This window comes from Nannospalax galili, unplaced genomic scaffold (genome assembly GCF_000622305.1).
Source record: "Nannospalax galili isolate Female #2095 unplaced genomic scaffold, S.galili_v1.0 scaffold1659, whole genome shotgun sequence".
NCBI classification, from domain to species: domain Eukaryota; kingdom Metazoa; phylum Chordata; class Mammalia; order Rodentia; family Spalacidae; genus Nannospalax; species Nannospalax galili.
In genome coordinates, this window is record NW_008342925.1 from 844,585 (window position 1) to 859,123 (window position 14,539).

The following is a 14,539-nucleotide window of genomic DNA, read 5'->3' on the forward strand; positions in this document are numbered from 1 at the left end:
CCTGGAACTGGAGTTAAGGACGGCTCATAGCCGCCATGTGGGTGCTGGGAATCGAACCCTGGTCTTCTGCAAGAGCAGTCAGTGCTCTTAACCACTGAGCCATCTCTCCAGCCCCCCAGTTGGGACTCTTAAACACAGCAAGCTACTCCCTGGTCCCCTGAGCATGGATTCCAAAGGCCAGGAGCATCTCCCATGGCCCCAAGCCCTACCAACATCCCTAGCTCTTCGTTCAGCATTCCCACCTTCTGCAAGGCTCCACCCACAGGGAGGACTGAGTCCAGCAACTTGTGTTCTGATAAATCCCAGGCAGGGCCAGGGACCCGTCCAAGGGCAGAGATGCTTCTGTAGGAACTGGTGCCTGAAAGTTGAGGGGCCTGAAGGAAGCCCTGGATACCAAGAGTAAAAGAGGTGAGCCAGTTCCCCAGACCAAGCACCAGCTGTCCTGGGGTATACCAGGCTGGCACTAGCTGGCTCAAAAAACTCTACCTTCCAGAAGCCTGTTCTGGCTCTCCTTCATGAACTTAGGACCCTGCTTTCTCCCCAAACCCTGCCTAGTGACCTCAGCCTACCATGAGGCCCTCAGCAAAGCAGCACTTCCACCAGAGGCAAAGACTCATACTAGAGTGTTTATTGCAGAAATACAGTCAAGGTTCCAGTTTAGTGGCCCCAGCTGAGGTGGTACTGGGCCTCTGAGCTCTGGGCTGGGCAAAGGAGACAGGAAGGGCAGAGGACCTTCATCTGGCCAGGACCTCAGAGTTGTGAGAGGATGTTGGCGGCCAGGCTGCAGGTAAGACCTGTACCATCTGGCTCCACATTCAGTGCCTTCACCACACCATTGTCTATCACCATGGAGAACCTGCCAGAGAGAGGCACAGCTGCAGCAGCCCAGACGGGAAGGCAGAAGCCAGGACCCCAGGCACCTAACCGAGAACAGCCCCACTTTACCTCTTGAGCCGGTGATTCCCAAAGAGTGGCACCAAAGAATCGTCTAGCAACAAATCTGTCGCCTAGAAGAGAGGCAGAGAAACCCGTCAGGAGCCCCCAAATAGGCCAGGGACTTTTCCCTACATCATGTGACCCACTGGGCCCCCACCAGGCCCCACTGCACACTCAGGGAGAGCGCTATACTCACCTTCCCAAAAGCCCCAGTGGGGTCAGCCAGGAGCCGAACCTGAGGGACAGAGAGTTAATGTCATAAGGAAACCTCCAAGGCCAGCAAGATGACTCTGAAAGTTAAAGGTGTTTGCCACCAAGCCTGACAACCTGAGTTCAGTCCCTGGAATCCACATGGTGGAAGGAGAGAACCAACTTCCTCAAGTGGTCCTCTGACCTCCCTTGTCCCTATGGCAAGCATGCACTGTCCCTGATCCCACATACAAAATAAATAAATTGCAATTAAAAAAAAAAAAAGAACAAGGAAACCTCCTACCTGGCCCCCACCACTCACAGACCCTCATCTCACCTTGCCATCTGCCTTGTGGACTCGACCCCACTCTTCAGTCACGAAGACATCATTAACACTGAGACATGCCACCACCTGCACACCCTTGGCCTTCAGAGCCCCAGCTTGTTCCACAAACCCAGGCAGGTGTGTCTAAGCAGGGGAACAAAGGATCAACAGAAAGACAACTGCTTGTGCTCCTCAGCCCACCCACCCACACCCACCCTTCATCTGACCAATCAAGGAGATCAGTGTGCAACTTTCTATTTCCTTTTTTCCCTGGCTACTAGGAAGCTCAAACCTCAATGGCCTGTGGTGGAGAACATGAAATTTCCCTGAGCCCAAGAAACTTCCACAGTGCTTGCCACCCAGCCAAGACCAATGAAGGGTATTTGACTGAATTTGAGTCCCTTTCTCCCACATTCCTGGTACTGTTATCTTTCCAGCATGGAATGTCCTATTATGTTATCTATGTACTCTTGCTGTGTAGCCAGGCTGGTCTTGAACTCATAAGAGACTTGCCTGCCTCTGCCTCTGCTTCCCGAGTGCTAGGACTAAAGGCATGCATCACCTACACATACTCTCGTGGCAAGACATAAGTACAATATAAAACATTCCAGTTCCTGATTCTGGAAGGGACACCTCACCTTAGAACAGCCAGGAGTAAATGCCCCAGGGACTCCAAACAGCACACCCTTCTTGCCCTGGAACAACTCTGCCAGGTTCACCTTCTTTCCAGGTTCCCCTTCAAACACCTCCACCGAGGGGATGGTGTCTCCCACCTGGAGGAGACTCAAAGGTAAAAGGGAGTAAAAGGGGTGGAAGTGAATCACAGCCAGGAGAATGCGGATCCTGGTGGCTGCACATCCTGGTAGCTGCTGGTAGTTGACACCCAGCAGAGAAGTTATCTCCTGTCAGTTTCCAGGGGTTTCTTCCCCATCTGCTGATTGCCCAACATCTTACAAGTTTCAAGGAGGCTGAGATCTGCTTAAGGGCCTGCTGGTGACGAGTGAAAAAGGGAAAGACCTCAAGTGTTGCAACTGTGTAAACATGCCACCCAAGAATGAACCAGTACACACAGGAAGGGTGCAGAGGCCTGTTTGGTGGTGGGGTGAGAAGGACCCTGGCAACAGGGAAGATACTGGTGAGGTCTGAGTAACCTCTGCTCCCAGGGTTACATAACACAGGCCCTCGGTAGTTAGGGAGAGCTGTTGGTTCATCCAGGGGCTTCCTGGGGCCACAGGAGGGGAAGAAAGGCTGGGGCCCTTAAGATGGCTCAGCGGGTAAGGGTGCTTGCTGCCAAGCCTACCCACCTGAGTTCAATCTCAGACACCTACAAGATGGAAAAACAGAACTGACTCACTGACCTCCACATGCATGCTGTGGCGCACAATAAATTTTTTTTTTTTTTTTTAATCTTTCTGAGACAGGGTCTCCTTGTAGCCCCAGCTGGCCTGGAACTCAAAATGTAGACCAAGCTGGCCTGGATCTCACAGATGTCTGCCTTCCTCTGCTTCCTGGGTGCTGGGATGAAAGGCATGGGTCATCACAAAGGGCCCAAATGCTTTTAAAATGCCAAATATTTTTATTTTTAAAAGGGAATGGAGGCTGCGCCAGGCAGTCTTTGGGGAGTCTGGAGGCTGGAGTCGCATGGAGGAGGAAGAGGAAGAGGTCTCAACAGGGAAGAGGAGTGCGGGGAGCTAGGAGAGTTCCAGAAGCTCCAAGAAAAGACTAAGCCAAGGGGGGGAACCAAACCACCGAGAGATCAGTGGAGGGACACCCGGGGCTCCAAGGGCTCACAAAGCGACGTCCGGTTAAAGTGGAGGGGCGGCTTTGCAGAGTGCAGAGGATTTGGAAGGGCAATGGTGATGCTTCCAGAAGCTGGGGTATAGCCTGAAAATGGTGGGGACCCGTCACCTGCTGTCGCAGCGGAAGCGTGTGAGGACTCGAGGGATGTCCCAGGACCCTCAAAGGAGAGGGAGTCTTGCAGAGGGGATGACAAGAGAGTGTCAAGGAGGGGAGTGCGCAGGGCAGGGGAGCCCGCCACAAGCCCGGAGAGGCCGACAAGGTGGCCGATAGGGGCTGGGGGCAGAGGTCACCTTGATCGGAGCCATGGCCACCGCGGCGCTGCTGAACCTGTGGTCTCCGCCACGAGCCCGCCCCGCCGCTTGCCGCCTCGCTCCGGCCGCCGCGCACTCCGAGACAGTCTCCGCTCTGAGCAGGGAGCCGGTTCGGCGGCTCAGCGAACGCAAGCCGGCGGGTCCCATGCCCGCCCCGCCGCCGAAGCCTCACGCCCCTGCACCGCCCTCAGCTCCGCCTATACGCGCCACCGTCCCCTCTGCGCAGGTGCAGAACTTCTGGGTCTCTTCGCTTATTTGCATTAAGGGCGGGGCTTCCAGGGGTTACGCACTCATTTGCATGCAAGGACAGGCGTCCGGATCCTTAACTGACCACCGAGAACGAGAAGACCGCCGGGCACTGCCTGGTTAGGCCTCAAATGCGCTTATTTTACCTGAAAGCCTGTTTTACACTGCAACTGTTCTACATATGATTTGCATTTTGCGTAAGATTTGCAACTGGGCTGTAGCAACCGCCCGGTAAAACGCTTCCGGTAGCAGGCGGTGACCCAACAGGGTCTCTCATTTCCCTCTGTTCCCGCAAGCACGAGAAGTTCCAGCAACTTCGCCACATCCGGTCCTCCGGGTCCTCCAATAGAATAGAAAGCGGAAATAACGCAAAACAGAAGCGTGGTCTCCTTCCGGTTCCGGCGTCGCTAGCTATCCTGTGGCAACATGAAATTGCTCACCCACAACCTCTTGAGCTCGCATGTGCGGGGCGTGGGCACGCGTGGCTTCCCGCTGCGCCTGCAGGTACCCACACAGGCCGAGCCGCCTTTGCCCAGGGAGGGTGGAGACCCCCGGGGGCCCGGCCTGACCTCGCTGAACCCCTCCGCGTCACAGGCCACAGAGGTCCGCATCAACCCCGTGGAATTCAATCCCGACTTCGTGGCGCGGATGATCCCCAAAGTGGAGTGGGCGGCGCTGGCAGAGGCCGTGGACTGCGTGAGGACCCCGCCCCTCTGTGCACACTCGGGACGGGGGCGGGCCCCTGCCTGGTCCTTCCCTGGGCGGAGTGGGGTGGAGCGCCCGCCCCATGACCCTGTGAGCCTCTTTCCCACAGTTAAACCTGGCCGCCATCCCCAAAGAACCGATTGAGGGCTTTGAGCACGATGAGACGTTTTTGAGGAAGATGCATCACGTTTTGCTGGAGGTGAGATCTGTGCCCATCCCCTGCTTCCCACCTTCCACCCCGTGGATGCCGGAACTTAGCTCCGTCCTGCCCCGCTCGTCGCAGGTGGATGTGCTGGAGGGCACCCTGCAATGCCCAGAGTCTGGCCGTCTTTTCCCCATCAGCCGTGGGATCCCCAACATGCTGCTGAGTGACGACGAGACCGAGACGTAAACCGTGCTGGCCGCCACTTTGGTGTTTTGTTGCCCGTGTGCATAGCCCGTTAACTAGTTCTACCGTGTGTGACCCCCCCCAACCTCCATCCAATGGACACACCGAGTACAGTGTTCTTGAGCTCCATAGTATATTTTTTTTTTCTCATTAAAGGTTCAAAACCAAAAGCGGTTTCTCTTTGCAGCAAATATACATTAAAATAGAGTCTCTGTACAGCCAAGGGTTCTGGGCCCCAGCTTGCCCCAAGTCCCCGCGACTCCCTGGCCAAACCCAAAAATAAATATAGTGTTATTGCTCTGCAGGGCGTAGGGGCAGTGCTCTCCCCCACTGCCTGAGAGGCTGGGTGCGAGCTGATGGGGGGCCCTAGCCACCCCAGGGGTCCAGGAGCTGGAGCCTGCTTGGAGTTATTGCTTCAAGGGGGGGCACTAATGCCCAATGCAAAGAGAGGAGTGAAGGGGGCAGGGGCCTTTGCTCTCCAAGTCCCTCTCTGCTAGCGAGAGAAGAGTCGGATTAAGCAGCAGCAAAAACATCACCCACAGGGAGACTGGCTTCCATCCCCTTCCCTCCCTGAGATCAGTTTCTGCCTCCCACACATCCCCTGCAGCCCTCTATGGCTTCCGCAAGGCCCCCTGACACTCGTGGGGGCAACATTATGGCTTGCAAGGGGCAGCACTGTGCCCAAACCTGGGCATTTCACGTTCCCAGCTTCTGAAACCCCCAGAGGGGAGAGGGGACAGCATGACACCTGCTCCCAGGGGTGGATGGCATTGCCCTGGCCCTGCCAGCAGGCTGTGGCACTGCCCAGACTCCAGCTCTGCCCCCTTGGGGCTTACCCCATGCTGGGCAGATCCTGCCAGCACCCCTACCCCATCCCACCCCTTGCTTCAGTCCATCATGGCCTCAAGCATTTCCAAAAACAGCTTGTGCATGGGCACTTTGCCCTCCAGCTTCACCCCATAGAAATGGGCCAGGACTTTGCCCGCTGTCTGGCGGAGGAGTGGTAGTGTGAGCAACAGCCTCCCAGCGCGCCTCCGCTCTGCACCCCCACCAGGGCCAGCCCGGCCAGCTTCGTACTCCAGCAGGGCCTCGTGCAGGGCTTCTCGCAGCTGCTCCACTGCCTCAGCATCTTCAATGTGCACAGAGTCTGAGAAGGGGAGGACCCGGTGGGTAGGGCAGGCTTATGGAAAGGGTGCGACCCACATCTGCTTGGGCACTTCTGAGTGGGGGAATGCCACTCACTGTTCTCCCTCAACTGTGGCCACCTTTGCCCTCCCACCATCTCCCCCTTTTTTTTTTTTTTAATATTTTATGTGTATGAGTGCACCTGTGTGCAATGCCTGGGGAGGTCAGAAGAAGGCATCAGATTCCCTGGAACTTGAGTTAGGGACAGTTGTTAGCCACCAAGTGGGTGCTGGGAATTGAACCTGGGTCCTCTGCAAGAGCAGTTAATGCTCTTAACCTAGCTGAGCCACCTCTCTAGCCCTCCTATCTCCCTTCTTGTCAGCATATCACCAAGGCTCAGCCCTTGGCTCTCTCTGATGTTCAGTAAGTCTTATTCTTCCCTAAGCCCCAGTTTTCCCCTATCTGCAAAACAGGACTGTGCCGCCTTCTTGGTTTACAGAGGGCCTTATGGGGAGACGGGTGCCTGCTCTGGATACTCACCAGAATTGGCAAGGGCCAGGGCCTTCAACAGGACATACTCCTCTCGCTCCAGCCTTAGGGCCTGTAGTCGCCGTACCAGCTGCAGCAGGGCTGCCCCCAGCTCCCCAAGGCCTGCTGCCCGTGCCCCCTCTTCATCCAGGACCAGATCCTCAGCAAAGGCCAGCTCATCCTGCAGTGGCAGTGAACGCTGGGCCACACCCAGCACTAGCACTTCCATCCACACACTTTGCAGGACTGACATCTGGTCAGACAGCGACAGTGACGAGAAACCTGGGGAGCAGTGGGGAGCAGGACAGGCTGAGCAAGGCAATAGAGCCAAGCCTGCCTGCTCAGGAAAATCCCCGACCACTAGGCTCTTTACCTGGGATACTCTTGGCCCAGCTGATGGTGACCACTATCTCCCGGTCAAAGAGGTCACAGAGGGTGGCCACAGCAGGGAGGTGTCCATCAGGGCCTGCTGGGTCGGGCATGGCGTACAGCTTCTCGGGCTCAACCACCAATAGATGAGACACCAGGGCATTCACAGGGGCTGCAGTAACAGGCGCAGGACTAGTCACAGACACCAACCTGGCAGGCCTCCCAAGCCCAAGAGCCAAGTGTCTTCCTAGGCAATCCCCATCCAGCCTTCCTCAAGATAGGCTGGACAGCCAGAGTGGTCACAGAGCTCCCTTCCTCAGTGAAAGCCAGCCTGTTGTAGGCAGACTGTGCACATTAGGAAATCTCTCCCTGAAGCTGAGGTGTGGCTTGGGTACAGCCCCCGTGTAGCATGTGCTAGACCCTGTTATCAGCCCCCCAGTACCCTAAAAACAAGAAAATCTTCCTGGTATAATCCTCATACTTGGTGTCTGACATGTGAAGATGTTTGTTTTTGAAACAGGGTCTCATAACCCAGGCTGGCCTTGAATGTACTATGTAGCCACCTATGACCCTGAATGCCCAATCCAGTTTCCACCTCCTTTGTTCTGGAGTCACAGGTTGGCATTAGCTTACCCGATTTATATGGGATCAAACCCAAGCTTTCATGCATGCTAGACTAGCATTCTACCACCCCATCCTACAACATTCCCAGTCCATGAAGATGTTTTCATAATTATTTTGGGGGAAAATGAGACTAAGCAAGACCCAGGTCCCAGGGCATGAAGGAACCCGGGTAGCCTCCTAGGACTGCCCCACTGCCATCCCAGAGCTTAGGAACCTAGTGCTCTCACCTGTCTTCCGGGGGCCTCCAGCTACTGCCAGAGGGCCAGCAGGGAAGGGGCCTGGGAAAGGCAACGGGTCCACTTCTGGCCGCCGTTTGTACTTCTGTCGCCCGCCCCGGACACGGTCCAAACGCACCCCTTGAATTGTAGGACAGTGTCCATAGAGTGTTTTCTCTACAGAGCCCAAGATCCCCCTTTCCCAGGCTTCAGCCCATCCCACTCCCCAACCCCCACGTCCCCCAGGCACTGCCCAGTACTCACCCTCCTTGAGCATGCCCACCCGCAGGCACTTGGTGAAGCGGCAGGCCTGACAGGCCTTGCGTCTCCGCTTGGTGATCTCACACTCGTTGGAGGCTGGACAGCTGTACTCGATGCTCCCTGCCAGGAAGAGGCAGGGCTCCAGTGGCGGCCTCCTAGGGCCCAAAGGGGGCCCAGCTGACAGGAGAGCCCTGACTCACCCTGGGCAAGCACCAGTCTGGGGGTATGAGGAGGAAAGGGAGAGCAGGATGCCATGAGCGGGGCAGGGAGGGTAGACAGCCACTGGACAGGGCAGGGAGGATGGACGGCCACTGGACAGGGCAGGGAGGGGGGCTGCTTGAACAAAGGAAGGCCCAGCAGGTCAAGCTATATCTCTACCCCCAAGCCACGCTGCTAGGCTGCACTGTCCACATCTGCTCTGTCAAGGGCCACAGTGACCTCTAGGCTAAATCCAAGGGTTGAGTCCTCAACTCCTTTGCCTAAAAGGAGCATGCAGCACATTGGTCGCTTCCTACTCCTAGAAACCCCAGTGCTTTCTTCCTTTGCTTTTAGGACAGGCTCTCCTGGTCCTCCTCCTCCTCCTGCCCTCTGGCCACTTTGTGGTCTGGATGCAGCTCACTGTCGCAGCCCAGGGCTGGCCTCCTCAGTCTCTTCCTCCTCCCCAGAGTTTCAAGTTCATTGCTATAGCCTAGGCTGCCAGCAGCCCCCAGGACATCTTGAAGTTCTAGAAGGTTTCTCCATCCTCTCCATCCTGTAAGGACGCCCACCTCCTCCACTGAGCCTGCAACCAGCTTCAGTGGCAAAACCTCCACTCCTGTAGCTCCCCACATCCAATTCCCTGGCAATGCTAGGGGCTTCATCTTATCCACCCAGAACCCAACTCCTGCCCTGGACTCCCAGCCTAGACAAGAATCACTATCACCTGGTTTCTCATTAGCCCCCTGTTGTCCCCAATCTCTACACAGGTCTCTTCTATCAAACCCCCAATGACTTCCCTTGAATACAAGCCCAAATGAGCCAGTCCTAGGCCCTTCTGCAGCCCAGCTAGCATATTTAACTGTTCTGCGCTCCCTGCCTGAAGCTGAGCCTGACAGCCTCATTGGCTCCTTGACCTCCTTCAAATTTGCCTCATGTGGCAATGCCAAATCTAGACCCTCAGATCTTAGTGTCCCCTGACATGTTACCTTGTGCCTTCAGCTCTTGTTTTTAGTTTTTTGGGTTGTTGGGTTTTTTTTTGGGGGGGGGGGTTGTTTTGAGACAGTTTCATACCATAGCCCAGGCTACTCTTAAAATTGCAGCAATCCTCTTGCCTCAGCCCCCCAAGTGCTAGGATTACAGGTATGAGCCACCATGTCTGACTGTTTCATTTTAAAAGTAGTGTTTTGGAGGGGTTTCTGGGTTTATGTGTGTGTACATGTGTATGCATATGGAAATCATGGTTTGATGTCAGGTGGCTTCCTCAATCACTCTCCACATTACTTTTGAGACAAGGTCTCTCACTGAACCTGGAGCTCACCAATTCAGCTAGAGTTGGCTGACCAGCAAGCCCCAGGGATCCTCCTGTCTCTGTCCCTGTATCTGGCTTTTGTGTGGGTGTCAGGCTTCTAATTCAAGTCCTCATGCTGAAGCTGTGAGCACTTTACCAACTGAGTCATCCACGTCCTTACCCCCACCCCTTTTGTGAGACTGGGTCTGGTATGGCCCAGGTTGGCTTTGAACTCCTGATCCTCCTGCCTCCACCTCCCAAGTACAGAATCACAGACATGTGCCATGAACACTCAAGGAGTGTCTTGCTATGTATCCCAGGTTAGTCCTAAACTCACAATCCTCCTGCCTTAGCCTCTTAAATGCTGAAATCACATGGGTGCCACTGTGAATGGCTTACTTTGTGTGTTCTCTCTCACCCTACTTAGTGTCAGCTCCAGTTTCCCAAGGCCAGTCACAAGGCCTGACTTGTAGGTGCCAGTGGCCCTCCCAATCTCACACGGCTGTCATACAAGTAGCATCATACAAGTAGCCAGCAGCCCCTTCATGTTTCCCTCATATACAGAGCAGGGCTGCTACAGTCAGCTCAGGACACTGCCTCAGGCAAGCCCTCCACAGCTCTAGCCCAGACCAGTCCTCAACACACACTCTGCTCCATGCCTTCTGGCACATTCCACAGATCAGACAAGACAGTCCTAGGCAAGTCAGTTTCCCCCCTCCCAAACTCAGTCCCACCTGTGCCTGAACACTGGCCATGGTGGCAAAGCACAGGACTTCGGAAGAGCAAAGGACAAGCTGGGTGCTGTGGCACACACCTGTAACGCCAGAACTTGGGAGGCTGAGCAGGAGGGTGATGAGCTAGAAGTCAGCCTGGGCTACACAGCAAGACCCTATCTTAAGAGGAAAAAAAAGAGCAAAGGACTATGGGGGCCTTACCAATTTTGTGATCTTAATGGGGGATCTACAAGAGCTGGCATCAAAGCATATTGTATACAGCTGTTGCTCAGGTTGGCCCATAGTCAGAATGATGGCTTCCAGGGCTGGTGGCAGGTGTCTGGTCCTGCTGTCTCACTGGTCATCAGGAGTAGAGTTTTAGACCAGTGCACACTGGCCAAATCAAAACTCACTGAAATGTCACAATCAGTGGTCTGAAGTCCAGTTATTAGTAATATGCAGAGGCAGCAGTCTGGTGTGTTAGAGTTCAGGACCTGCACCAAATGCTGGTGCTGCCATTTTCTACCTGAGAAACATGAACAGCTGCAAAAGCTTCCTTGGGCTTTGATGCCCTGTAGACTGTTAGGGGGACTGAGATGGTGCAGTAAAAGGGGCGGGACAGTGCCTCCCACAAGATAAGCACTTGAGAAAAGTGCTTAAAAACTAGTTGACTCGGGCCTAGAGAGATGGTTCAGTGGTTAAGAACACTAGTTGTTCTTGCAGAAGACCCAGGTTCGAATCCCAGCACCCACATGGCAGCTAACGACTGTCTGTAACTCCAGTCCCAGGGGATCCGAAAGCCTCTTCTGACCTCCGAGGGCATTGCACAACACGGGAGCACTTACCTACATGCAGGGCAATACACATAAAATAAAAATAATAAATAAAATTTAAAAAAAAAACTAGTTGACTCGGGAGGCAGAGGCAGGGGGCATCTCTGTGAGATGAAGGCCACCATGGTCCACATAATGTGTTCTAGGCCAGCTGGGGCTACAGGGAGACTCCATCTCAAGAAATCAAAAAACCAAAGCAAACAAACAAAACTATAGTTGAGGCCAGGCAAGATAGCTCAGCAGGGTAGGGTGCTCACTACCAAGCCTGACGACCTGAGTTCAATCTCCACCTCCCACATGGTGGAGAGAACGGACTCCTGCAAGATGTCCTCTGACCTCCATACGTGCGCAGTGGCATGTGTACCCACCACACACACACACACACACATACACACACACACACGAGATAAATAAATACATGTTATACTTTTTTTTAGACCAGTTGCAGTGGAGTTTGCCTATTATCACAGCACTCCTGGGAGGCTGAGGCAGGGTGATGGAGAGTCCAAGGCCAGCCTAGAAGACATGGTAAGTTCCAGGCCAACTATATAGTGACACAGTATCTCAAGAATTTTTAAAAATTATACGTCATAGCCCTAAAGTAACCAATGGTTACATTCAAAACTTATCTGGTCTGCCCCAGAGAATGCCTACATCCACATTTTATTCATGCCCCCAAATTTTGATATGTGCTCCAGGATAAGAAAAAAAAAAAAATCAATGACTTAGTGAGGGAGAACTGTCTTTTTTAAGGTGGGTGCTAAAATACAACAAATCTTTATCAGTTACCCATAAAAACCTGCCTTGAGGGCCCAGTGTGGTGGTGTATGCCTTTAGTCCCAGCAGAGGCAGGTGAATCACTGCGAGTTCAAGACTAGCCTGTTCTATATAGCCAGAGCTACACAGGGAGACCCTGTCTGACAAAACAAAACAAAACAAAACAAAACAAAACAAAAACAGGGGCTGGAGAGATGATTCAGTGGTTAAGAGCACTGGTTGCTCTTGCAGAAGACCTGGGTTCAGTTCCTAACACCCACAGAGTGGTTAACAACCATCTGTAGCCCCATTTCCGCAGGGACTGTACACACATGGTGCACTTACATACATGCAGGCAAACCACTCAAACACACAATAAAAAAAAAAAAAAACCTGCCTTGAGTTAGTGCTGTGGTGCTTTTCAGAGAAATCAAGTAAGGAAGGGAGGGAGGTGGTGCACGCTTTTAGTCCCAGCACTTGGGAGGCAGAGGCAGGCGGATCTCTGTGAGTTCAAGGCCAGCCTGGTCTACATAGTGAGTTCCAGGCCAGCTGGGGCTACAGGGAGACCCTGTCTCAAAAACACCAAAAAAAAAAGAAAGGCGGGGGGGTGGGGTAGGGGGGGGTTCTGCTCAATGCAGAGGAGAAGCGAGCAGCTACCAGAAGAAGGTCAAGAACTAAGTTTCAGAACAGGCACAGGCCCCCTGCATCCTTGCTTAATCCCATGACCCATTCTGGTAGCTTTTTTTTTTTGAGACAGAGTATCATGTAGGCCAAGCTGGCCTCCAACTTACTATGTGGTTGATAATGACCTTGAATTTCTGATTCTCCTAGCTCCACCTCCAAAGTGCTGAGATTTTAGGTACACACCACCAGGCCCTACTGCAAACTAGGCAAGCACTCTATGAGCTATATCCCCAGCCTTCATTTCACTTTTAAATAAAAAGATGTCCCTGGGAGGTACAAGGAAACGCCAACTCCAGAGTTCCAACCTCCAGCAGTACCTGGGCAGGCTCAGGGCCTCTTGAAACTCAGCAGTGTACCAACTGAAAGGTGCCAGCCAGGCCCAGAGGGTACAGGGCAAAGGGCACAGAAGCGGGGGTAGGGGCTCACCCTGGATGGTCCTCTTGAAGAAGGCTTTGCAGGCCTCACAGGATGCCACACCATAGTGGTAGCCGGAGGCCACGTCCCCACAGACCAGGCAGAGGCGTTTGGGCAGGGAGCTGAGCACCAGCTTCCCACCACCCTGTTCCCCAGGCCCAGGCCCCTCCCCATCCTCCTCCTCCTTGTGCCCTGAGTGGCAGCGGGCTGGAGCTGGACCCGGGGCCAGGGTCACAGGGGGTTCAGTCTCGGTCTCTGAGGAACCCTTTGGACTGTCAGGGCTGGCTGGCTCTGCCTTGATGTAGAGAGGCTCAATGCCCACCACCTGGCTGGACATGGCGCTGGTCACCTGCGGGAAAGACCATCAGGGTCACAGGGAGGCTCCCTGCCACATGGGTTGCCCAACACTGGGCCTGGGCTAGGCTTCCAGGCTCAGCCAAGGAGGGGAGCGGGACAGAGTCCAAAGAGGGCTGCCCAGGAAAAGGGCCCCCAGCTGTCACCATGGGAACAGAGTCTCCAGGGCCAGTTAACTGACAGCAGGTTCTCCTCTTGGGAAACTGAGAGAGGCTTGGCAAGCCAAGCGCCCACCTAGGCCAGGAGGCAGGGTAACCTCAGCCCACAGGCAACTCTCAACCCTCCCCGGCATCCCCAAACATAAGCATGCTACTCCTCCCCTCCTAGTTTTCTCCAGCTGCTGAAGGGACTCTTGGTATTCTATTATTCAAGAGCATACTGAGGAATACGGGCCCAGGAACAGAAAGGATGAAGCCACACTTGCAGGAGTCTTCACAGGTCCACACATGCTCACTTCTGGGGACCTTCACACTCGCACGGCCTTTCACAAGACCCACTTCTCACATACTCCCACCAAAGGGCGCATTCCAAAAGCAAACTCACACTCGTCTCATAATCACACACACACACACAGACTCCTCAACCAGGTCCCCACATTCACACACATACAAGCAGACTCTTGTGAGAGAGAACAGTCTCTCACCCCTAGCACGCCACCCCCTCCTGCCCCAGCATGCCCAGTCCAGCCACACCGTGTAGGGCGCGGCGCCACCTCCTTGCACCCCAAACCTGCACTGGCTTATTCTTATGCTCCAGCTGCTGCCGCAGAGTCCGCCATCTCCAGGGGCGCCCCGCCCCCCCTAACCTGCGCACACCTAGGGGAAGTTGCCAGAAGTTGCTAGTGTCCCCACCCCCCCTACCCGCGGGGGTACTTCTATCAGGTTATCAGGAAGTAAAAGAGAAAAGGCAAGGAGGAAGCTCTCCCCTGCCGGGGCGATGACCTTTGACCCAGAGAGGAGGGAGGCCCAAGGCCCCTGCGAGCGCCCCCACGTGGTCTCCAGGGCCCCCTCTCGACCAAGAACCCCGATCTTCCACCCCAGCCAGCCCCAGGGACTCCGGGAACGCTCCAAGTGCGCGGCTGAACCCTGGCCCGGGGCTGGATCCGAGGCCCAAAGCTAACCCGGGCCCGGACTCGCATCCCCAGCCAAAGCCACTGCCCCTGACCCTGGACGCCCCGCGCCGCGGGACTCCGGATCCCGCCCAGCCCCTGACCCCGGCTGGCTCCGAACCCAGTGTGGCCGTGACCCGGGCGGCCCCGGAGCGGGACCCCGCCTGCA

The 14,539-nt window shown here is 54.9% G+C and overlaps 3 protein-coding genes across 4 annotated transcripts; 1 reads left to right on the plus strand and 2 right to left on the minus strand.

Annotated features, from left to right (window-relative positions):
- Window positions 1-612: 612 nt before the first annotated feature.
- Prdx5 (peroxiredoxin 5) lies at window positions 613-3,854 on the minus strand. The gene is made up of 6 exons (XM_008838936.3): window positions 3,541-3,854; window positions 2,089-2,223; window positions 1,463-1,594; window positions 1,133-1,171; window positions 946-1,007; window positions 613-856 (listed from the first exon to the last, which is right to left on the minus strand). Exons 1-6 carry the CDS (start codon window positions 3,706-3,708, stop codon window positions 751-753), a joined length of 642 nt encoding a protein of 213 aa, XP_008837158.1. The 5' UTR covers window positions 3,709-3,854; the 3' UTR covers window positions 613-750.
- A 238-nt stretch (window positions 3,855-4,092) lies between these two features.
- Trmt112 (tRNA methyltransferase subunit 11-2) lies at window positions 4,093-5,070 on the plus strand. Its single transcript, XM_008838937.2, has 4 exons — window positions 4,093-4,311; window positions 4,402-4,503; window positions 4,622-4,711; window positions 4,796-5,070. The coding sequence occupies exons 1-4, from the start codon at window positions 4,234-4,236 to the stop codon at window positions 4,901-4,903; spliced, it is 378 nt and encodes a 125-aa protein (XP_008837159.1). The 5' UTR covers window positions 4,093-4,233; the 3' UTR covers window positions 4,904-5,070.
- Esrra (estrogen related receptor alpha) lies at window positions 5,010-14,073 on the minus strand. 2 transcript variants are annotated; one of them, XM_029566338.1, is made up of 7 exons: window positions 13,955-14,073; window positions 12,921-13,257; window positions 8,026-8,142; window positions 7,774-7,902; window positions 6,927-7,094; window positions 6,566-6,835; window positions 5,010-6,047 (listed from the first exon to the last, which is right to left on the minus strand). In XM_029566338.1, the coding sequence occupies exons 2-7, from the start codon at window positions 13,243-13,245 to the stop codon at window positions 5,788-5,790; spliced, it is 1,269 nt and encodes a 422-aa protein (XP_029422198.1). In that variant the 5' UTR covers window positions 13,246-13,257; window positions 13,955-14,073; the 3' UTR covers window positions 5,010-5,787. The 2 variants fall into 2 exon arrangements, with proteins under 2 accessions (XP_029422198.1, XP_008837160.1); XM_008838938.3 differs by lacking the exon at window positions 13,955-14,073 and having other exon boundaries at window positions 12,921-13,907.
- Window positions 14,074-14,539: the final 466 nt, after the last annotated feature.

Bases quoted from the DNA above. Each gene is read 5' to 3' on its own strand.
- Prdx5 (XM_008838936.3), bottom strand. From the start codon at position 3,708: ATGGGACCCGCCGGCTTGCGTTCGCTGAGCCGCCGAACCGGCTCCCTG. The intron at 1,595-2,088 runs GTGAGGTGTCCC...TCCCCTGCTTAG, and splicing joins TTACTCCTGGCTGTTCTAAG to ACACACCTGCCTGGGTTTGT. The intron at 1,172-1,462 runs GTGAGATGAGGG...TCTGTCCCTCAG, and splicing joins TCCACAAGGCAGATGGCAAG to GTTCGGCTCCTGGCTGACCC.
- Trmt112 (XM_008838937.2), top strand. From the start codon at position 4,234: ATGAAATTGCTCACCCACAACCTCTTGAGCTCGCATGTGCGGGGCGTG. The intron at 4,504-4,621 runs GTGAGGACCCCG...TCTTTCCCACAG, and splicing joins TGGCAGAGGCCGTGGACTGC to TTAAACCTGGCCGCCATCCC. The intron at 4,712-4,795 runs GTGAGATCTGTG...CGCTCGTCGCAG, and splicing joins TGCATCACGTTTTGCTGGAG to GTGGATGTGCTGGAGGGCAC.
- Esrra (XM_029566338.1), bottom strand. From the start codon at position 13,245: ATGTCCAGCCAGGTGGTGGGCATTGAGCCTCTCTACATCAAGGCAGAG. The intron at 6,836-6,926 runs GTAAAGAGCCTA...ACTGCTCCCCAG, and splicing joins CTGGGCCAAGAGTATCCCAG to GTTTCTCGTCACTGTCGCTG. The intron at 6,048-6,565 runs GTGAGTATCCAG...TCCCCTTCTCAG, and splicing joins CCTGGCCCTTGCCAATTCTG to ACTCTGTGCACATTGAAGAT.